The sequence below is a fragment of the Orycteropus afer genome, unplaced genomic scaffold, assembly GCF_000298275.1.
Source record: "Orycteropus afer afer isolate SDZICR_OR568_19922 unplaced genomic scaffold, OryAfe1.0 scaffold00006, whole genome shotgun sequence".
NCBI classification, from domain to species: domain Eukaryota; kingdom Metazoa; phylum Chordata; class Mammalia; order Tubulidentata; family Orycteropodidae; genus Orycteropus; species Orycteropus afer.
The window spans coordinates 28,084,354-28,107,373 of NW_006921593.1; the positions used below are offsets into that span (position 1 = coordinate 28,084,354).

Consider the following 23,020-nt stretch of genomic DNA (forward strand, 5'->3'; position numbering starts at 1 on the left):
CTCACCCCAGGGAAGCTGCTACTCTTTCTGATGCCTGAATCGTCTCACTGTGGCCACTGCAAGCCCATCCTTTAGGTCAGCCCTGGGTCCTTCTGACGATCCCGGAGGGTCTTGCTGGGCTTCCTGTTATCTGCATGCTCAGAAGTCCTGGGCCACTGTGTTCCTTTCTGACCCCACATCTACAATCAGCCACCACTTGAAGGAGCATTGGCTTTTCTGGTGGGAAATGGAATCAGTGCGCTCGGCACTAGGATGTGAATTCCTCTAGGTCTTGTCAGTGAGCGTTAAGAAACAAAGAGAGCAGTCATGATTTCACCCTGCTATTTCAATTCACAAGGATTACAAGTTTTTATTTCTTTGACTTTATATCTGTGTCCCTTCTTAAATGATGACAATCTTGGTTCCGAGTGACATTAATGTAATGTACTCTATAATGTACAATAGTTTCAAAATAATACCAATGCTATTATTTAACATACTAAACTGTTAAATGAAGTTCAAGAATTTCTTGTCATCCTTTTTTCCCCTGGGATTTATAAATCCTACCAGGGTAGAGTTAGAACATAGTTTAAAACCACTTGAACTAACTTCTCTGTGTAGGTCAGGCTACCAATGTGATCAACAGTTTGGGCTCACTTGATCACTTTTCATGCTTAGTGTTCTTCTTGTAATTTTTTAAAACTTACATAAAATATTTACATGGTTCGATCGGGAGAGGTCTGGCTTCCCTCCAGCCCTTTGTTCCCTCCCACACATTACCAGGGAACATTTTATTGGTTTTTCAGTTTTACTGGTTTGGGTTTATTCTTCCACTGGTTATTTTTACGTGTCACTAGAAAGACCGGCATCTGTTCCATCGTCTGAGCCCAGGACCCTGGGGAAGGCACCCTCACCAGTAGGCAGAAACTAGGAGGGGAGGAGCATGGTCCACATAAAGAACTTAGGGTCACAGAAGAGCTCTGTAATGGCTTTGAATTCTTTCTGCTGACAACATGCCTCTAGTGTGATGAGAGACTGTTATAGCTTTGGACAATCTGGCCTTGACTACCTGGTCGAACCTCTGTGGTGGGCTCACCTGCATCTACCATGGGATCTAACCGTACCCTACCAGCCACAGAGCTCGGCTCCTCTCACCCAAGTGAGGCTTCTTGAATGAGTCAGAAGACGTGACAGACCCTGTAAGGAAGTCCCAGGTATGTTCTGGCAAACGTGAGAGAGTTAAAGGCTAGAGCCCGGACGCCTTCCTGCCTTACACTGACCAGAATTCAGCTGCTTGATGATGAACTCTATCTGGCGAATCATTTCTGCGTTGCCTTCTTTGATGAAGCAGCGGAGAATGTCCTCCATGCCCTAGAGGTGTTGGAGAGAGAAACAGGTCACATCTCTGTTTTGAGGGAACTACTTTTCAATGGGGCAGTTTCATCTAATGCCCCCAAAATCTTTCTTATTTGGAAGGTAGGGATACACACAATAAAAATGCCTTTGCCCAGTACTAAACATCCTGCTTCGGTTCTTTTAATAATTCACAGTGGAATGCTTTTCTTTTAGGTTGATGATTTAAACTCAATACAGTCAGAAACACCACCACCAAACACCAGTCAAGTTCACTGCATGACTGCTCCCCTGTAGTCCTGGCAGTATGTCGCTGGGGAGGTGGTTTCCTCTGGTTGCACACTGCTTTCTGAACTTCAAGACCAAATATGGTTTTTGACAAATGAAACCACATGTTTGGAGAAGTAAATGAACAAATAAAAACCTTTCTTTAAACAACTATCAAGAGAATTATAGTCATTATATTAGATATGGAGCTCTGGTAGCATAGTGGCTAAAAGCACTTGACTGCTAACCAGAAGGCTGGCGGTTCAAACCCACCAGCCACTCCTCGGAAGGAAGGTTGGGCAATCCTACTTCTGTAGTGATACTGCCTCGGAAACCCAAGGAGGGGTCGCTATGAGTCGGGGCCGACTCGACGGCACATAACAACAACAACAACAAATTAGATATAAAGAAGCTTTGGTAACGGGTAAGGCTTTTGGCTGCTAACCAGAAGGTTGGTGGTTCAAACCTACCAGCCACTCCATGGAAGGAAGATGAGGCAATTTACTTCTATAAAGATTTACAGCCTTGGAAGCCCAGTGGGGTTCATTATGAGTTGGAATTGACTTGATGGCAGTGGGTTTCATTTATTTATTTATTAGGTATAAGGCACCCTGGTGGCACAATGGTTAAGTGCTCAGCTGCTCACTGAAAGGTTGGTGTGTTTGAAGCCACCCAGTGGCTCTGCAGGAGAAAGACCTGGTGGTCTGCTTCCTTAGTGATTCACCAAAACCCAAACCCACTGCTGTCGAGTTCATTCCAACTCATCATGATCCTGTGGCACAAGAGTGGAGCTGTCCCGCTGGGTCTCCAAGGCGTTATGGAAAGGAGCTCTGGTGGCATGGTGGGTAAGGCATCGGGCTGCTAACCAGAAGGTTGGCAGTTCAAACCCACCAGCTGCTCTGTGGGAGGAAGATGGGGCAATCGACTTCTGTAAAGATTTACAGAACCCAGTAAGGGTCACTATGAGTTGGAATCAACTCGACGGCAGTGGGTTTGGTTTGTTTTTTTTAATCTTTACAGAAGCAGGCAGCCACGTCTTTCTCCCACAGAGTGGCTGGTGGGTTCAAACAGCTACCCTTCTGGTCAGCGGCTGAGCACTCAACTGTAAAGCTAGGAACCCTACAGGGCAGTTCTATGCTGTCACATGGGGCTGCCATAAGCCAAATATGGACTTGATGTCCCCTAACAACAATACCACATTATGCATTACTTTGGCTAACAAAACTCCAGAGAAGTGTCCGGGGTAGATAGTGACAAGTATTTAGTTCTTTTTCCTCTCTCTTTGTGGGATTTGAACGAGTATGTCTGGCAGGAGCTGATGAGCCCTTCTTGCCACCATGAGGGGAAAACACGTCTGACAATAAATGAACCACAACCAGAGGAAACAGAATCAGGGGTGGTGGCAAGGAAGCAGGATCTCGAGACATCCTGTGGGCCCGCCTCAGCAGCACTGGGCACAGCCCTGGGGCAGCCTCGGGTGGGCTTCCTGGTCGAGTGGCTTCTCAGCCAGCAGCCTGGCTTTTCCAGACACCTGGGAGCCTTTCCAACAAACTGAGCACTTTCTGCTCCAGCCCTGGATGATGTGTGAGGCTGGGGTTCTGATCCCCGAGGAGCTCCGTGGCTCACAATGGCTCCAGCCTGGGGTCTAGGCAGGACGCTCCCGGGCTGGGGATTAGGGAGAGCCCTGTTGATCTGAGCCACTCTCCAGCCCGGGCTGGTAGACTTTTAAAGCTCAGATGGGCCTCAGGGGACTCGTATTATCCCCTAGTATTCTTGGAAGGGGAGCTCTGGTGCCTTAGTGCCTAAGGCACTTGACTGCTAACCAGAAGGCTGGCGGCTCAAACCACCAGCCACTCCTCAGAAGGAAGATGGGACATCAAGTCGGGTCCAACTCGATGGCAAACAACAACAACAACAATTCTTGGAAGACCACTATTATTGCATCTGTTACTAATTTCATTTCGATGTATACTCTGTCGTTTTCCTTAAGCACACAATTTTACACAGTTGCAGAAACAGAGTTCTCGTAATATCTTACAGGTTTCCCTCACTATCCAAAAGTCGAGCATTCCTACAAAACCTTTCATAAGCCAAAATGGGGCTTCAAAAGTGAAGAAGCAATTACAGTTAATTTATATGGGAAAATTTTTGAGTGTTCCCAGACCTCAAAAATAATCTACCAAATCACAGCAAATAACACATAAAACTTAACACTAACATATGTTGTTGTTGTTATGTGCCATCGAGTTGGACCCGACTCATAGCGACCTCTCCTTGGGTTTCCAAGGCAGTATCACTATGGAAGTAGATTGTTCCATCTTCCTTAGTAAAGAAAAAAAAAAAACTCACTGCCATCAATTCGATTCCAACTCATAGTGACCCCCACTGGGTTTCCAAGGCTGTCAGTCTTTACAGGAGCAGACTGCCTCATCTTTCTTCCACAGAGTGGCTGGTGGGTTTGAACCACTGACCTTCTGGTTAGCAGCCAAATGCCTTAACCACTACCCAACCTTAACATATAGTAAAAGCAGGAATGAGATGATAGACACACAGCCCCTGTAAAGTAGAAACAATGCACGTACAGCGTAGTTCCCACGGAAGGAGCTGGAGACGCCACATGCACTGCTGGGTGGCTGCTGTCTCTTTAACAGCTCGCAGCAAAATGAACGCTAGTTTCACTCTCCCCTTTTTTTGTAAAAGCAAAAATCCTCTTCAGATTTCTTTCAGTTAGTGGAAACAGGTACTAATGGAAGTCTTTCATAAACATTAAGTGGCAGAAAGTGAACTTTCAAAAAGGGGGGGATACCTGTATTCTGCTTTTATGTCCATTATACGATAAAAACCTTCTCCATACTGCTTCATACAGTTTTTCCTATTATCATCTTCAACAGTTATCAATATTTTCGGCAAAAGAACCACGATTCCATTAGCAACTCTTCTGTGACCAGACAGTGGTACTGCCCCAGTGCCAAGTGTAAGAACATCGGCCCAAGCTCCCTGCGTACAGCTCCTCTCCGTTCGGGCTACCCCCCCACCCCCTGGCATCAGCATCCGGAACTGAGATGGACTGAGTCCAAACTACCGGCACGGCAGTGGTTTCTCACGTGCACAGCCACGCTACTTTCCTTCCGGATCGTGCCAGCACACATGGTAAACACCAGCAGGTCCCAGTCTGTCAGCTCTGCCATCATGCTCCTGGGTCTGTGTCTGAGCAGATGGAAAGGTGGCGAGACGGGGGCACATTTCCCTTATTGTCTGGTTCCCCTTATTATTGTCACACACAAGAATGGACTAGCTTGATCAGTCTAAAAACTTCCTCAAGAATATGAGGGAAATCTCAGGGTCTTAGGAGAGCTCTGTGGTGGCCATAACCTCCTCTTGTTGTTGTTGTTGTTATGTGCCGTCGAGTCGGCCCCAACTCATAGCGACCCCTCCTTGGGTTTCCGAGGCAGTATCACTACGGAGGTAGGATTGCCCAACCTTCCTTCCGAGGAGTGGCTGGTGGGTTTGAACCGCCAGCCTTCTGGTTAGCAGTCAAGTGCTTTAGCCACTATGCTACCAGAGCTCCTAACCTCCTCTTATCAGGCCTGTCTTCCTAGGAGCTAAACAGGCTACTCCTGCCCAGGTGATGTGGCCAAAGGCTTCCCCAACTCAGGCTGGGGACTCCTCCATTGCTTATGACTTGATCCCTGTTCAAACACCAGAGGGAAGCTTACGGTACTTCTCCTTTATCTCAGTGATCCATGCTTTCTTTGTAAAGTCAATGATCCATAGATTAGAAATATGCCAGTAACTACAAAGAAAATATTAACAGATTTGACTATAATTAAGGCTGTTTTATGGCATATCATAATCAAAGTTAAAAAAAGGAAAAAATTAGGAAAATATGTATCAAAAGATTAATAGTTCCCTTGTGATTTCTTCTTTGCTCCATGTTTCTTAGAAGTGTGTGGTAGCCCGCCTCCAAGATGCACCCAATGATCCACCTGCTGGTATTCACACTCTTGAGTAGTCCTCTGACACTGTGTACCAGGGTTGGTCTGTGTAACCAACTGAACGGGGCAGAAATGATGACACATAACTTTGTTGCTCCTGTGATTAGATTATAAAACATTCTGTGGCTTCTGTCTTGTCCACTTTCTCTCTGCTCACTCGCTCTGAGGAAGCCAGGTCTCATGTTGAGAGCAGTCCTATGGAGAAGCCCATGTGGCAAGGAACAGCCACAAAGGAAGTGAGGCCTCCTACAATTGCCACGTGAGTGAAGGATCCTCCAGCCCTAGCTGAACCTTTAGATAACTGCTGCCCTGCTTGAAATCTTGACTACAATCATCTAGTGAATCTGCTCTCCAACTCCTGCTCCATAGAAACTATAAGAATAATAAATGTGTGCTTCTCAAGTCCCTAAGCTGTGGGGTAATTTGTTATGCAGTAACAGATCACTAGGAACTCTGGTAGCATAGTGCTTAAGGCACTTGACTGCTAACCAGAAGGCTGGAGGTTCAAACCCACCAGCCACTCCTCGGAAGGAAGGCTGGGCAATGTACTTCTGTAGTGATATTGCCTCAGAAATCCAAGGAGGGGTTGCTATCAGTTAGGTCTGACTCAACGGCATATAACAACAACAACAGATCACTAATATAAATATGCTGCTTAAGTTCTAAATATTTGGAGATTTTTCTAGATATCTTATTGTTATGTTTATTTGTCACTAAATTTAACATTATTTAGTCAAGCTTTTTTTTTCTGCTCCACAATCTCTCCTCTGTGTCGAGACTCCAATTACACACGTGTTAGACCTCTTATTATTGTCCCACGGGTCTCTGAGGTGCCTTCCCTTTTCATCCATATTTCTTCTCTCGTCCTGAATGCTCTCCAAGGCCCCCTTTGGGTCTCATGACACAGCTAAGTCTTTCTCCCTCATGGAGTCCCTGCCCTGACTACTGCGTCCTTCCTCTTTGGGTCTCATGACACAACTAAGTCCTTCTCCCTCACGGAGTCCCTGCCCTGACTGCCACGCCCTTCCTCTGTCTCCGCCTCTTTGCCTGGATGTCTTTTGTCCATTCTGCCTCTCACTGTTTTCAGTTCAATGTCCTCCCCATTCTCTCTTTGTCTCCCACTTACAAGGTTCTTTCCTCTTTCTTTGCCTTGGTTGGTAATCCCTCCCCCTTTCATCTGAACAATCACAATGCAGAATTTAACCAAGCTTATTTTCCCCTGTTCTTTACTGACAAAAGGAGCCCTGATGACACAGAGGTTAAGGACTCAGCTGCTAAGTCAAAGATTCACGGTTCAAACCCACCAGTTGTACTGCAGGAAAAAGATGTGGCAATCTGCTTCCATAAAGATTACAGTCTTGGAGACCCTCTGGGGCAGTTCTACTCTGTCCTATGGGGTCGCTGTGGGTCACAACTGACTCAACAGCAACAGGTTTGGTTTTTTTAAATTTATTGACAAAGCAGATTTTTGATTAAAAAGCAACAGGCAATTAAGTTCCATTGTTTACCGTGACCACATGGAACTGTTCTTAATTATGTTTTTATCTATGGCATAACTGTTGATATAATTTTAGATGACCAATGAAAAGATTTAACAGTTCTTCTAAGTAAGCAACACCATTCAAAGACGCATGTCTTGTTGGTTTTGTGCTAAATTTAGCTTGTGCCCTGACTATGCAAACATTTAATCTTTTCACCATAGCCCTGAATACCCACACTGCTAACTTGGTCTCACATTTGGTAAGGAAAAAGCACATTAGATCTAGAAATGTTTGTCCTTTCAAGCTGAGATGCTAATCACCTGAAGCTTGTTTTTTACTTCAATACAAGTACTAATGTAAACACAATAAACATTAAGTTCACTATTTACCAACCACACCAAGTACAAGACCATTTTAGAATATTTACCAGCTTTCTTGTTTCATGTGGTTACTACCAAAATGTCTGCAACTCCCACCCTCATCCCCCCCCCCCCCAAAAAAAAGAACAATCCCCTGGGAATTTTCGAACACTGTGGCTGTCAACCATAATCCTTTTGGATTTTGCTTTTGGGGAACTTTCTAACTAACACTGTGCTTATTAACCATTTGGAATTTGGAACTTCTCTCCAGAAAACTGCAGTTATGTATTTTGTATACAGTTTCAGGGAATTCACAAACTATATGAAGCCCTTCCATGAAGTCCAATCTAGGAACTTCTCACTAACAATTTCTAAACTTGGTACTGATAGAAGCTTACAAGTTTCCCAAGTACGTTTTCTTACCATTGCTCTGGCTTCCTCCCGAATGGATGGGATTGAAAGGATGCTGTACAGAGCTCCATTTACATATGGCTGTATCTGTGACGGGAGAAAAAACAGTCAATTTCAAGTTTTCAAATACTATACAACTCAGTGATCAAACACCACACTGAGTATGGACTGACAAGGAGGGAGGGGTCACCGTTCTCCCAGCTCTCCTGGTCAGATACCTGTCTCCAAACAGCAGATCTCCCATTTGCACACCCACTAAGCTCTACAACCAAGAATTCAACACCAGAGCCATCCTTCCCTCCAACACTTATTCCTGCTGTGTTTCCTAGTTTCATTCATGCCATTACTAACCTTACCATCACTCAGGCTAGAAACCTCAGTCTCATTTCAGATACCTTCCTCTGTTCACTCTCTTGTGTTCAGTCCTCAAGCCATCTTTGATACCAACTTTTCTTTTCCATAGCACTGCTACTTACCTTGTCAAGACAACATCATCCATTACCCACGCTACATCAAATCTCCAAACTAGCCTCTCCCTCCAGTGTTGACCCCTTTAGTACAAATAGGACATCATGGCCAAGTTTCCACAACTTGGACCAAATTGTTTTTCTCCTCACCTGGAAACCGTCCAGAGGAAAGTCCTAACTCCTCAGTATAGCACCCAAGCCCTTCCAGGGCTGCCTCTCCATCACCTCCATCTGCTCCTCCCCTCCCTACCACCATGAAGTTTATACTCCAGGGTCCACATGATTTGAGGAACCCTGTGTTAGTTAAGGTTGTGTGTCAACTTGGCTGGGCCTGGTTGAGTGGCTGGGCAGCTGGATGTAGTATTCCCCATGAGGAGACTGGTAATCAACTCCATGGTGGAATCTACTGTGAGCAGCTGAGTAGCTGCCTTAGGGCTGTGGTCTGCTTCCTGTATATAAGGAGAAGCCTTGGGGAACAGTTTCTAGCTTATGGCACGCTTGAACCTTGCATGTAGCCGCGTTGTTGTTCAGCAGCCTGCCATGCTATGCTGACTTTGGGAGTTTCAATGGATTGAATTAATGGCCTGCTGTGTGGTCTAGTAACATCAGGACTATGCCTTTTTACTGGTCAACCTTGGGCTTGTCAGCCTCAGCAGCTAGAAGCTGAGTAAAGAAATGCCTCCAGTTTCAGTGGGCCAGGAGCAGAAGGCAGAGCTGAAACCCAAGGTTGAGGAGCTTTCACCCAGCCCCTAGAGGCTGGCACTCTGAGCTCAGACTTAAAGCCTCCAAACTGTAAGAGAATAAACTCCTGTTTCTTTAAGCCATCCCATTTGTGGTATATTCTTGTCAGAGCGGTACTAGGTAACCAGAACAGAACCCCTTTTCCCCCATCACATCAGGTTGTACATGTCTGTCCTTACGCTTATAGTTCACACTTTGAATGCCCTTCCCCATGTGTCTACCTAGAAAACTGTGTTCCATCTTTGTTTAAAATTATTGTTTTTAAAATATATATTGTTGTTAGGTGCTGTCGAGACGGCTCTGACTCATAGTGACCCTATGCACAACAGAATGGAACACTGCCTGGTCCTACATATATAACACAATACTTGGCTATTCAACGTTTTTCATGTACACAATTTAGTGACACCTATTATGTTAATCATGCCGTGCAACCATCACCAACAATCACTGCCAAATTTCCCATCACCATAAACAGAAACACAATGTTTCCCCAACAGGGACTCTTCCCTTCCCCCTCCCTCCCCTGGTAAGCACTAATAAACTCTGGTCTCCACACATTTGCCAAGTCTACATATTTCACTTAAGTGGGATCGTGTAATGTTTGTCCTTGTGTGACTGACTTCCTTCAGTCAGCATTGTGCTGAGCATGTTTTCAAACCCCATCCAGGTACAGCATGGAACAGGACTTTAGCTCCCTTTATGGCTGAGTCAGATGATGCATCCTTTGGAACTCAGCACAGAGGTCTCCAAGGAAGGCCTTCCTGAATCCCCCAGATAGGGCTTGTGCTAGCCTCAGCTTCTTGTACGTCCCTCTACTTTTGTACCGAATAGAGTATATTTTTAAATTAATGCTCCTGTCTCCTTATTATGACCTCGTTGATGCCAGCACCCATGTTTTCCTCACATAGTTAACCCCAGCATCAAGCAACACAGACTTGGCACGTGGCAGGTGCTGGAGAAAAGAGAGAGAGTTCATCTCCCACTACCCCTTTTCAGTACTGGATTTCATGAGCACTCTTGATTTTTGCCAATCTGAGTGGTAACAAAAGGTATTCTATAGTTGTCATTTTCAATTTCCTGAGTACTAGCAAATTTGAATGACTTTTCATGTTAATAGGCCATCAGGATTCACTATTCTGTGAATTACCTATTCATATGCTTTACCTGTTTTTTCTCTTATCGGATCATTTTACTTTCATTTAGCAAAAGGACTTTTCATATATTAAGAATATCAAACTTTTGTCGTATGTGATGCAAATCTTTTCTTGGGGTATCATTTGTCCTTTCACCTGTATTATGGTATCTTTTTTCCAAACAAACAAACAAACAAACTTAATGGTCATTTAGTCAAACAGGTGCATCTTTTTCTTTATGACTTCTGGGATTCGCCTTTCAAGACTGTTGTTGGATGCCTTCGAGTTGGTTCCGGCTCTTTGTGCCCTTACATACAACAGAACAAAACACCCGCTGGTCTTGTGACACCTTCACAGTTGTTGCTGTGCTGAGCCCACTGTTGCAGCCATGGTGTCAGTCCATCTCAGGGAGGGTCTTCCCCTCTTTCTGCGGACCCTCTACTTTGACAAGCATGGTGTCCTTCTCCAGGGACTGGGCCCTCCTGACACCAAGACCAAAGTACGAGAGATGAAGTTTCGCCATCCTTGCTGCAAAGCAGCACACCGGCTGTACTTCTTCCAGAACAGATTTGTTTGTTCTTCCGGCAGTCCATGCTATACTCAATATTCTCCACCAACACCACAATTCAGAAGTATCAATCCTTTTTTATTCATTGTCTAGCTTTCACATGCATATGAGGGGATTGAAAACACCATGGCTTTGGTCAGGTGCACCTTAGTCTTCAAAGTGACATCTTTGCTCTTTGACACTTGAAAGAGGTCTTCGGCAGCAGATTTTCCCAGGGCAATGCGACCTCTGACTTTTTGACTGTTGCTTTCATGGCCGTTGACTAACGGCCTAAGTAAAGTAAGTGGATCTAAGTAAAATGCACTCTTTGACAGCTTCAATCTTTTGTCAGTTTATCATGATGTTGCATACTGGTCTAGTTGTAAGGATGTTCACTTTCTTTATGTTGAGGTATAATCCATACTGAAGGTTGTAGTCTTTGATTTTCATCAGTAAGTGCTTCAAGTTCTTTTCACTTTCAGCAAGCAATGTTGTATCATCTGTATATCTCAGGTTGTTAATGAGTCTTCCTCCAATCCTGATGCTGCATTGTTCTTCATTAGTCCAAATTCTTGGATTATTTGCTCAGCATACAGATTGAATAAGTGTGGTGAAATGATACAACCTTCATTCTAAACCATGCAGTATCCCCTTGTTCTGTTCAGATAACTGCCTCTTGGTCTATGTATAGGTTCCTCATGAACACAAGTAATCTTTATTTTTTTTAATAGTATTAATTGTATTTTAAGTTAAACTTCACACAGAGAAGTAGGTTCTCCTTTAAAAATTTTTATAAAAACCATTCTGTGACATTGGTTACAATTTTCATGATGTGTCAGCATTCTCATGATCTCCATTCTGTTTGTTCTGTTTCTGTTGGTCCAGCTTCCCATCCCCTCCTTGTCTTCTCATCTTTGCTTTCGGAGAAACGCTGGCCATTTGGTCTCATATAGTTAACTGTTTAAGGGAGCCCATTACTCACAGTGTTAATGTTTATCCCATAAGCCAATCTATTATTTGAATCTATCATTTCAAAAGTGACCTGTAGGTACAGCTTCAATTCCATGTTCAAAGGGCATCTTAGTGATAGTCTCAGGGGTTCCTCTGGTCTCTATTGGTCCAGTAGGTCTGGCTTGTTTTAAGAATTTGAACTTTCTTCTACATTTTTCTCCCATTCTACCAGGACCTTCGATTGCGTCCCTGGACAGAACGGTCGATAGTATTAGCTGGGTACCTTCTGGTTTCAGGTCAGAAGAGGCTGTAGTCCCAGTGGGCAACTAGTCTGTTAATTTCTCCTTTCAACCTTCGGTTTCCTTCATTCTCTTTTGCTCCACACAAGTAGAGACCAGTAGTTGGATCTTAGATGACCACACACAAGCTGTTAAGACCCCAGACGCTACTCACCAAACTAGGATGCAGAATGTTATCTTTGTAAACTGTGTTATGGTAGCTGACTAACTTGTCTTCTGAGACTGTAGGCCAGGCTGTAATCTTTATGGGAGCAGAGGGCTAGGTCTTACTGCCTTGGAGAAAGATTAGAAGTAGCTCATAAAAATGCTTGGAGAAGGCCTTTATATCTGTTTTCCAAATGCAGTGCCCATCCAGGGCCAGCCTCCCACCCTTGCCTGTGAGGTCACAGGTGTCCATGTTCCCCTAAGCCCAGGGCTAATAGGCTGACCGCATACCTCATGGTTCTCATGGCCAAGCAGATCTGAAAGAACTTTCAGCACCAGGCCAGCCACCTGGGCGCACGTGTTCTTCCCTGCAGGAAAAACAACAACAAACAGAGCAACCACAGTGTGACATTTCTCAACTTGGAAGCACAGTTTCAAACTAGGCAAGTGTTACAGTGATTGCCAACATCATCATCATCATCACCCCTGCAAATAAGGATAATGAAGAAAAACTGATTATCATCTGATAAATGTACTAAAAGCTGTGATTTTATGCAAATGCTACTCTTTTTAAAACAAAAGATTGACATGGATCATTTACTCCATCAACACTCGAAGACAGGCGGTTCAGTTACAGAGTGCCAGGGGGTGGTGGTGAAGTGATGAGCTGGGAAGAAACTCCTCCCAGATACCCGGAGCTACTCATGCAGGTAACCTTCGTCTGTGAACACAGTGCACGCTCTGAGGTCAGCCACAGCCAAGCCATGGCGTCTCTCCAAAGAAGCTTCTTTGCTCTCAATTAACAGTTAATGTCCTGTAAATGGGATGGTCCTGGAGAAGGGTGAAAGTAACTACCTGTACTGATGAAGCATTTAATGACTTGTGAACTCATCTCCGGGGGCAAGACGGGGAGACTGCTGTGACAAGGAGCAGTGAGCATGATTCAAGATCCTTGCTTCTGCCACCAACTCAATACTGCCTATCTTTAGATAAAAGGGATCATAATTCTTAACTTCCTACCTTTGAACAATGCAACGAAGAGGAAGAACAACGTAAACTAACTTGACTTCCTCTCAATGCAGACATGACACACACATAAAATATGATTTCCGAGGCCAGGTGGGATTCTGGCTTCAGTGATGCGACGGCTTTATAACCCATCGCCTTCTAGGCAATTCTGGCAGACCCGACAGTGCACAGCGGAAATGGCCTACAGGGTTTCCAAGGCTGTCATCTTTACAGAAGCAGCCTGTATGTAGCCTCTTCCTCCGGCAGAGAAGCCAGTGGGTCAGACTACAGACCTTTCAGTCAGCAGCCCAGCGTTCAACCACTATGCCCTTAGGGGTCCTTAACAGCTTTATACCTGGTTGGGAGTACTTTTCCGTGAATAAGCTCCCTCTCTGCCTGCTTTCCGTCCTCTATGCAGGAGCTCAAAAGCAAACCACCTCAGGCTCTTTGGTCCAGATCCCAGGGCCACTATCCCCTCCCTGCCCCTCCCTGTGCCAGGACCGGACAGGCGGCCAGGAGACCTGAGCTCCGGAGGCAGAGGTTCATGAGCAGAGCCACTGAGTACTCCAGCGTGTAGTCAGACAGGCAGTCGGGGTCCTTGAGAATGTCGATCAGCCAGAAGACGAGGCCGTCGCGGATCATCGCCGTCTGCAGCGGGCGCCTAGGACAAGACCGCCTGTCAGTAAGTGCACGCTGCATGTGAAGGAGCTTCTCCTGTACGTACAAGTGTGAGCGCACGTCAGAAGAGCCAGCTGTACGGAAGACACACACCCGAGGGCTGTCTCACCGTTAGAGCCACGCAACCAAGAAGACAGTATTTCCTTTACCTTCCAGGGGCTTCGCTAAGGGTTTACAGGAAGACAGGGTCGTAAGAGGCCTGCTACTTGGAAAGCTTCCTTTTCTGTACTTAAAATTAGTAGGGCTTACTTCAAATGTTCATGAATACTACTGATGGGTTTTGGTCTCGTTAGCCTAGCAGACAGGGCCATAGAAATAATTCGTCAACAAGCAAACCTGCAGCTAAACTCTAGCCTGTACATTCCAACCTTGGCACTCCAGCCTGCTTAAAAAGCAAAAGCAAAAGGAAACCTAGCCCCATACCACCTGGATTCAGATCTATAGAGTCAGGGAAGTTTAAGGGGCTGGGTAGTACAACTGATGAGTACTTTTCTACCCAAAATCAGGGGTACAATTTTAGGAAATCCAATCCTTCATCAAAATGTGGAATGGGGAACACCACTGTGTCAGGCCTGAGAACGGGTAAGCCTCCACATGGCATCACCATCAGAACCCATCCGATTTCTCTGAAAATCAAAACCCCACAGAGAAGCCAGCCCTGAGCTCTCCGGCTCAGCAGGGCATGATGGCAGGTCACCACACAGGACAGTATGAGGAAGCCAACCTCTGTCCATGCTGTTCCTAAACATTGCAGCAGCCCGACCGGGCAACACAGTGGATGGTGAAGACTGCCCTTCTGCAGGAAGCCTTGCTAGTTTCTACACTCATTGTACAAAAAAAAGAAAAAAAACCTCAGACCCACTGCCACTGAGTTGATTCCGATTCACAGCAACCCTGTAGGACAGAGCAGAACTGCCCCATATGGTTTCCAAAGCTGTACATCTTTACAGAAGCAGACTGCCCCATCTTTCTCCTGCAGAGTTGCTGGTGGATTAGAATCACCCATCTTTTGGTTAGCAGCTGAGTGCTTTAACCACTGCACCAACAGGGCTCCTGCTTGTTGTACAAACCCTCAAAAACTATGAACACATGAAGCACGTTTCAGAACAAAGCAGCTTAAATTACTGTCTGGAGGAAAAGGATAACTCAACAGTGCATATCTGTGTCACCAAGAAGAGGTATTTCTTCACCTTATCTTATCTGTCCCTTAACTACAGTTATTGAATTTCTAAAACATTTCCAGAAACAATCAACATCTACTTAAGTTATCATTATAAACAAAAAGATGTGAAGGGCTCTGCTGGTTATGTTTGTTGTCAACATGGCTGGGCCTGGCTGAGTGGCTGGGCAGCTGGTGGTAGTTACTCCCCATGATGAGACTAGCAATCAACTCCGTGGTGGGATCTACCACAAGCAGCTTAGTAGCTGCTTTGGGTATGTGGTCTGCTTCCCGTATGTAAGCAGCAGCTTTGGGAATGGTCTCTAGTTTATGGCACGCTTGGACCCTGCATGTAGCCATGTCATTGTTCAGCAGCCTGCCATGCTCTGCCAACCTGGGGACTTACACAATGGACTTGAATGAATGGCCTGCCATGTGGATTGGTAACATCAAGACTGTGCCTTTTTACTTGTCAACCTTGGGGCTTCTCAGCCTCAGCAGTCAGCAGCTGTCTGAGTGAAGAAAAGCCTCTAGCTTCAGTGGGCTGGGAGCTTGAGGCAGAGCTGAAACCCAAGGCTGAGGGGCTTTCTTCATGAAGCCCTAGAGCCTGGCACTTTGAACTAAGACTTAAAGCCTCCAAATTGTAAGAATAAACTCCTGTTTATTAAGGCCATCCCATTTGTGGTATATATTCCCGTCAGAGTGGCCCTAGGTAACCAGAACAGGCTCCATCATTGGAGGAAGGAATAACCGGAGATTACTTACAGTTTTTTCAATTCATATGTTTAGAACAAAGAGCCTTTCATCAGCAGGGACCTGGCAAACAGGAGGTAGTAAAGGTTTATCATCCCCTTCCCAGAAACTGGCTTGGTTCTCCCACTAAACATACACTGACCATGACTGTTTCATTGTGGGCTTCAGTTTATCAGTGAGAATCAGACATTGGTGGGAAGGAAGTATGTTTAGAAGATGGAAAAAGCTGAGGACTCGAACTATTAGAATTTTCAATAAACTCAAAGGAAAGTGAGGTGGTCAGGAGGGAGTACTCAGCAATTCCACTCCAAGAGACATGCCCAGGAGAAGGTGAAAATGTCCACTCAAAGACATGTATGCCAACGCTCATAGCAGCATTATTCACAACAGCCAAATAGTGGAAACAACCTCAATGTCCACTAACTCATGAATGGATAAGTAAAATGGGGTATATTTACATCATGGACTACAATTTGGCAAAAAACAAAGTACTGATCCATGCTACAACGTAGATGAACATTGGAAACACTATGCTAAGTGACAGAAGCCAGTTATAAGGCACACACACAATATTAATCCATTGACAGGAGACACCCAGCACAGGGAAACTGACAGACAGAAAGCAGATGAGCATGGCTGCCTAGGGCTGGTGGGCAGGGGAGTAACTGACTGGGTACAAGGCTTCTACCTAGGGTGACCGAAATGTCCTAGAAGCAGACTGTAGTGATGGCTGCACAACTCTGCAAGCATATTAAACATCACGGAGTTGTACCGAAAGCAGGTGATTTTTATGGTCTAATACCACTCCAAAGCTGTTAATAATTAAAAATAATTAACAGAAAGAGTGCTGGAAGGACACTAGATATGGCTCAAGGAGTATAGGATTTTAACATTTCTGAAGTGGAACGGCAGTCCCAAGACTGAGAGCACAGAAGAGGAAGCAGGCAGCGCTCACACTAACCATCACGAACAACTTCCTGCCTCTACCATGAGGATTCATTTCTGTGCACACCTCCCACAACAGACTGTGAGCCCTTGAAGGCGGAGGTCCTATCTCTAAACCTCCGAATGCCTGAGAGTGATCTAACTGGGCCTCCACGAGATGATGGTCAACAGAACATGACGAGGTTTGTGAAACGCCCTCCATCTGCAGTAACCTTGAGCAAGGCAGCTTTCAAGTTCTGCCTTGGAAGGTCACCCAACCTCTCCTGAGTGTCAGCTGAAAACCAACACCTGCCTTTGGATGGCTGTGGGGATTAGAAGGAGTCCTGATGTTACAGTGGTCAAGCCCTTGGCTGCTAATCGAAAGGTGGGCAGCTTGAGCCCACCAGCTGCTCTATGGAAGAAAGATGCAGTGACGACCTGCCTCGGCAAAGATTCACAGCCTTGGAAACCCTACTCTGCTCTACTCAGTTCTGCTTTGTCCTATGGGTTGTTGAGTGGGGACCGACTTGGCAATGGGTTTTTTGTTTTGGTTTAAATAGTGGCTTAAGACAAACCAAGTTTGTCACTGCACGGCCCAGTCACCTGAGGCTGAACTTCTGCAAGGCCCCGAGGACATTCTCCCGGGTGATGACATCCTTGTTTTCCTCCTTCAGCCTTTCCTCCAGCATCCGCAGCACCTTTGTGTCCTGGGTGAGGTAGAGGCGACCTGGGAATATAACCAGAGGTGAGACAGCAGTCAAGGCAGGTGCAAGAGGGGAAGAGTTTATTAGGTTCAGGCTCCAAAACACACTTCCTGTGAAGACTGTCTGCATATGACACATACAGAGTTTGGGTAATTTTAATAAAAAAGCTATTAAAACATATTTCTTTTACAAAGTTGGTGTTAGTTAATCAACTATCTAATGGAGAGAAAACCACTCTGCTGAGCAATCTAAATGTAATTCACTGCCATGGTTTTGTGGAAAGCACTGTCTTTATTCACTTGAGATCTTGACCTCAATGATCGGATCTAAGGGGGAAAGGGGAGAGGCAGAAATCTGTGTGGTGAGCCCCTCCACTTTCACAGGGTAGCAGCCACCCCTGCCCCTCTAGACATGCCCATGGCCTGGACAAAAGGTTAAGAACCACACCTGGGACCCTATAACTGGCCATGGATTGTCACTAGTCTATTGTGGTCCTCTACATTGATACAGAAGACGTTCATTTCAGTATGATAGGAATGGGCCCTAGCACATAACTTGGTTTATAACAAATGCTTGATAAATGGATGGAAGAAGCAACAGATGAATGAATGAATGAACACACCTGTGGAGTATCATATTCATAATCTGAAAACTCCCTTTATTTATATCAAAAAGCACTCAAACAAAGTAGAATTTATGGGAGATAATGACACTTAGTAAAATCACTTTGATTTACTTATAGTGGCATTTTCTCTTTGGAGGTTTCAAATCCTCCTTGATGTAAGAGGTTACTGTCCTTTGAAGAAAATGGTGCAGTGCTTACTAGAATCAGCCTGAATTGTTTCCCTAAGCTTATTTTGGCTTAAGTAGAAAATGACAGGAAGTGTGTTAGCTCTCTCCCGCAGCAATCAATCAAAACAAAACCAGAAGCAGAAGTCTTTCAAACCCTTAAAATCATTCTAACATAAACTAAAGCATTATGGCAACAAATTTTCACAAAAGATCTCAGATGCATCAAAACTGTGTCAGATGCATGAGAAATTGAGGAAACAAGTATCATCTCTCAGGAACTTGAGTGAGAAGGTTGAGTTGCACAGGGAAGACCTTCACTGCATCACAAAGCTCGAGCCCTCCTCTAGAGAGAAAATGTGCTCTTACCTCCCGCGAGGGACGCGAAGGCGTTGATGAGCCGGGCCATGTACTGGCGCACTGCCTCACTCTGCGAGTGTACCAGCTGAAGCACGCTCCTCTGTAAGGAAGACACCAAGGGGGGACGGTGAGAGCAGTGTCAGGGACACAGAACACAGGCCTCCCCGACACGTCTGGGCATGCCACCTGTGTGAAAGCATGGAGTCAGGTTAAACAGGCAAGAGCAAACATCTCATCCGGATGTCTTGATTGTCCACCAGTACTTGATGACCTTGGACAAAAAGGAATTGTTCAGCCTTCCTAGTTAAATGAGTTAATCACGCAAAGCCCTGAACATGGTGGCTAGAACAAAGGATGCACTCTGCGTTGGTTACTGCTGCTCCCCCTGCGGTCCCAGGTTAGGACGTCAGATCTAATGCTGCATCCAAAGTGGCTCCCTCCCAAAGCACAGTCAAAAGCACAGTCCATGGATTTTGAAAAGAAACAAATTCTCAAGGGCAGAGAGAACAGCACCAGGAGGCAACCCAATCCTGGAAGCTGGAAAGCAGGACGGTGACAGATTAGCCAGCATAAGAATGCCAAATACCCAGACAGCCAATCTAGAAATGACCCAATTCACATTACATAGTCCTCAAAATCAGGAAGATTGGGCAATCTACTTCCATAGAGGAAAAGGCTCAAGAACCCCAGAAAAGGGACTGAGAATGAATGACAGCTATTTAAGAAATGGTTCCAACTCCATGCTGCTCAACAACCATCTCCCAGCACAGGGCAGGGGGTTCTCTTGAAGGGTAACACACAGGGTCTCTGGACTGAGGGGACCCCAAGCATGGCTGAGAAGGGGTTCTCTGCCAAAATGAGGGGTAGTGTCTATATGCAGAATGACTGCTGCACAGGGAGCCAACCTCAGCCCTTTCCCTCTTCTTAACTCCTAGAACACTGGCATCCACATCCCTACTCTTTAGGTAGGAGATCATAACTCTTCTCTGAGAAAATGGTCAGCCTGACAGAAAAGAGTAAGACATTCTGGTATCGGACATTGTCAACCTCAATGGAGTGCTACATCTACAGGACCCAATCTCACACTCAGAGCTTTCAGTAGGCTCCTTAGTCCACTACCCTAAACCCTTAGGAGACAGTCAAGGACCACCAGGCAGCTGAGGAAAGTTTCTAACAAACAAAGAAGGAAAGAAGAGCAACTCTGAGGAAGTGAGATTGTGTAGGAAGAAAGCTAAAATCTGTTGTGTGGTAGTAGCTTGTGTGTTGCTGTGAGGCTGGAGGCTATGCTACCAGTATTTCCTATGTGAGCAGGATCACACATGGTGGACAGGTTTCAGTGGAGCTTCCAGACTAAGACAGACTAGGAGGAAAAACAGGGCCATCCACTTCTGAGAAAACTGGCCACTGAAAACGTTATGAATAGCAGTGAAATACTGTCTGATATATTACTGGAAAACTTTATGAACAGCCATGAAACACTGATACAGTGCTGGAAGATAAGACCTTCAGGTCGGAAGGCACTCAAAATATGATGGAGAGGAGCTGCTTTCTCCAAGTAGAGTAGACCTTAATGATGTGGATGGAGTAAAGCTTTTGGAACCTTCATTTGCTGGTGGGGCATGACTCAGAACAAGAAGAAATAGCCGCAAACATGCATTAATAATCGCAATGTGAAATGTATGAAATATGAATCTAGGAAAATTAGAAGTTGTCAAAAATGAAATAGAATGTATATCCTTGGCATTAGTGAGCTGAAATGGACTGGTTTTGGCCATTTTGAATCAGGCAACCATATGATCTATTATGCCTGTTGCTGTTATTTGCCATCAAGTTGGACTCGACTCATAGCGACTCCTCCTTGGGTTTCCAAGGCAGTATCACTATGGAAGTAGATTGCCCAACCTTCCTTCCGAGGAGTGGCTGGTGGGTTTGAACTGCCAGCCTTCTGGTTAGCAATCAAGTGCCTTAGGCACTATGCTATCAGAGCTCCTTAATCTACTGTGCCAGGAATGACAAATCGAAGAGGAATGGTGTCACATTCATCCTCAAAAGGAATGTTTCAAGATCTATCCTTAAGTACAACGCTGTTAGTGATAGGATAGTATTCATACTCCTATAAGGACCCCTCCTCAGGTTTCTGAGGCATTATCAGTACGGAAGTAGATTGCTCAACATTCCTTCTGAGGAGTGGCTGGTGGGTTTGACCACCAGCCTTCTGGTTAGTAGTCAAGTGCCTTAGGCACTACTCCACCAGAGCTCCCATTAATACTACTATTATTCAAATTTGGCTCCAACTACCATAGCCAAAGATGAGGAAATTGAAGATTTTTACCAACTTCTGTAGTCTGAAATTGACCAAACATGCAATTAAGATGTGTTGATCATCACTGGTGACTGGAATGCAAAAGTTGGAAACAAAGAAGCAGCACCAGCAGTTGGAAAATATGGCCTTGATGATAGAAATGATGCTGGAGATCATGTGATAGAAATTTTAAGACCAATGACTGATTTGCTGCAAACACCTTTTTACAACAACATAAATGGTAGCAAAACACCTGGACTTCACCAAATGGAATACAGAGGGACCAGATTGACTACATCTGTGGAAAGAGGTGATAGAGAAGCTCAATATCTTCAGTCAAAACAAGGCCAGGAGCTGACTTTGAAACAGACCACCAATTATTTCTATGCAAGTTCAACTTGAAGCTGAAGAAAATTAAAACAAATCCATGAGAGCCAAAATACAACCTTGATTATATAACCCACCTGAATGTACGGACTATCAAAGAAAAGATTTGACACATTGAACACCAATGACCAAAGACCAGATGAGTTGTGGGATGACATCAAGAACATCATACATGAAGAAAGCAAAAGGCCATTAAAAAGACAGAAAAGAAAGAAAAGACCAAAATGGATATCAGAAGAGACTATGAAACTTGCTCTTGAATGGAGAGTAGCTAAGGTGAATAGAAGAAATGACTTAATAAATGAGCTGAACAGAATATTTCAAAGGGCAACTTGTGAAGACAAAGTAAAGTATTATAATGAAATGTGCTAAGACCTGGGTTAGAAAACCAAAAGGGAAGAATACACCCAGCATTGCTCAAGCTGAAAGAGCTTAAGGAAAAAGTCAAGCCTAGAGTTGCAAAATTGAAGGATTCTAAGGGTAAAACACTGAATATAGAAATCATTAAAAGAAGATGGAAGGAATACAGAGTCACTGTACAAAAAAGAATTGGTCAATGTTCAACTATTTCAGGAGGTAGTATATAATCAAAAACCAATGGTATTGAAGGAAAGAGTCCTTCAGGGATGGTGGGGGTCACAGAGAAGGGAGAGGAGGAGAATGGGTTAGGATTGGGGATGGTAATTGGAGAGTGAAACCAAATGTACACAAACTATTAAATATAAAATAAATTTTGCTCTGTAAATTTGCACCCAAAGCACAATAAAAAAATTAAATAAATAAAAATAATTGAGTTTTGGGGAAAAAAGAAGAACTAATGGTATTGAAGGAAGAAGTCTAAGCTGCACTGAAGGAATTGGTGAAAAACAAGGCTCCACGAATTGACAGATGTTTCAACAAACAGATGTAGCACTGGAGGTGCTTACTCACGGGCAAGAAATTTAGAAGACAGCTACCTAACCAACTGACTGGAAGAGATCCATATGTGTGCCCATTATAAAGAAAGATGATGCAACTGAAAGTAGAAACTATCAAACAACATCATTAATGTCACATGCAAGTAAAATTTTGGTGATGATAATTCAAAAATTGTTGTAGTAGTATACTGACAGGGAACTTCCAGAAATTCAAGTTGGATTTAGAAGAGGATATGGAATGAGGGATATCATTGCTGATGTCAGATGGATCTTGGCTGAAAGCAAAGAATAACAGAAAGATGTTTACTTGTGTTTTATTGACTATGCAAAGGCATTTGACTGTATGGATCATAACAAATTATAGATAACATCGAGAAGAATGGGACTTCTGGTAAGATGGCATAATAGGCAGACAAACTACACAGATGCCCTTCAACAAAAAAAAAGAGAAAACAAATTGACACAGACACAGAAGATAATCCTTGAACCCTGAGCTTTGAAAGGAAGGATACAGAAGTGGATTAAACACCAACTGGTGGAAGCACCTGAATGAAAACTGAATAAGGAGACAAATGGAGCTGCAGACTCCATCTGTCAGCTATCCTGACAACATGGACAGTGTGAATATTTCCAAGTGGTGTTAGGACCTGAAAATTAACCTGAAAATTGGCCCTGCTTGCCAAGTGCTGCATGGACAACTGCACTGATGGCTGATGACAAAAAAAGAAAACCAAAGATTGATGGATAATAGCAAAGAAGGAGACAAACTGAGCTGTGGACTTTGTCTGGAGGGTGCAGACATTTTGAATGTTTACAAGTGGTGTGGCCATTTTGGATACTTAAAGCAACAGTGTTCTCATTCAGATTCTAGGGACCTAAGAATAGGCTCCACTTGCTGAGGACAGCATG

The 23,020-nt window shown here is 44.5% G+C and overlaps 1 protein-coding gene across 1 annotated transcript in view; it reads right to left on the bottom strand.

Moving 5' to 3' along the window:
- Positions 1 to 23,020, bottom strand: part of ARMC9 (armadillo repeat containing 9) — a 167,432-nt gene that overhangs the window by 66,225 nt on the left and 78,187 nt on the right. The window contains exons 12-17 of the mRNA XM_007942017.2: positions 18,515 to 18,605; positions 17,256 to 17,379; positions 13,660 to 13,799; positions 12,422 to 12,498; positions 7,858 to 7,932; positions 1,260 to 1,350 (exon numbers count right to left, since the gene is read on the bottom strand). Of these exons, the coding sequence (XP_007940208.1) occupies positions 1,260 to 1,350; positions 7,858 to 7,932; positions 12,422 to 12,498; positions 13,660 to 13,799; positions 17,256 to 17,379; positions 18,515 to 18,605 (598 nt within the window). The remainder of the gene's footprint in view (positions 1 to 1,259; positions 1,351 to 7,857; positions 7,933 to 12,421; positions 12,499 to 13,659; positions 13,800 to 17,255; positions 17,380 to 18,514; positions 18,606 to 23,020) is intronic.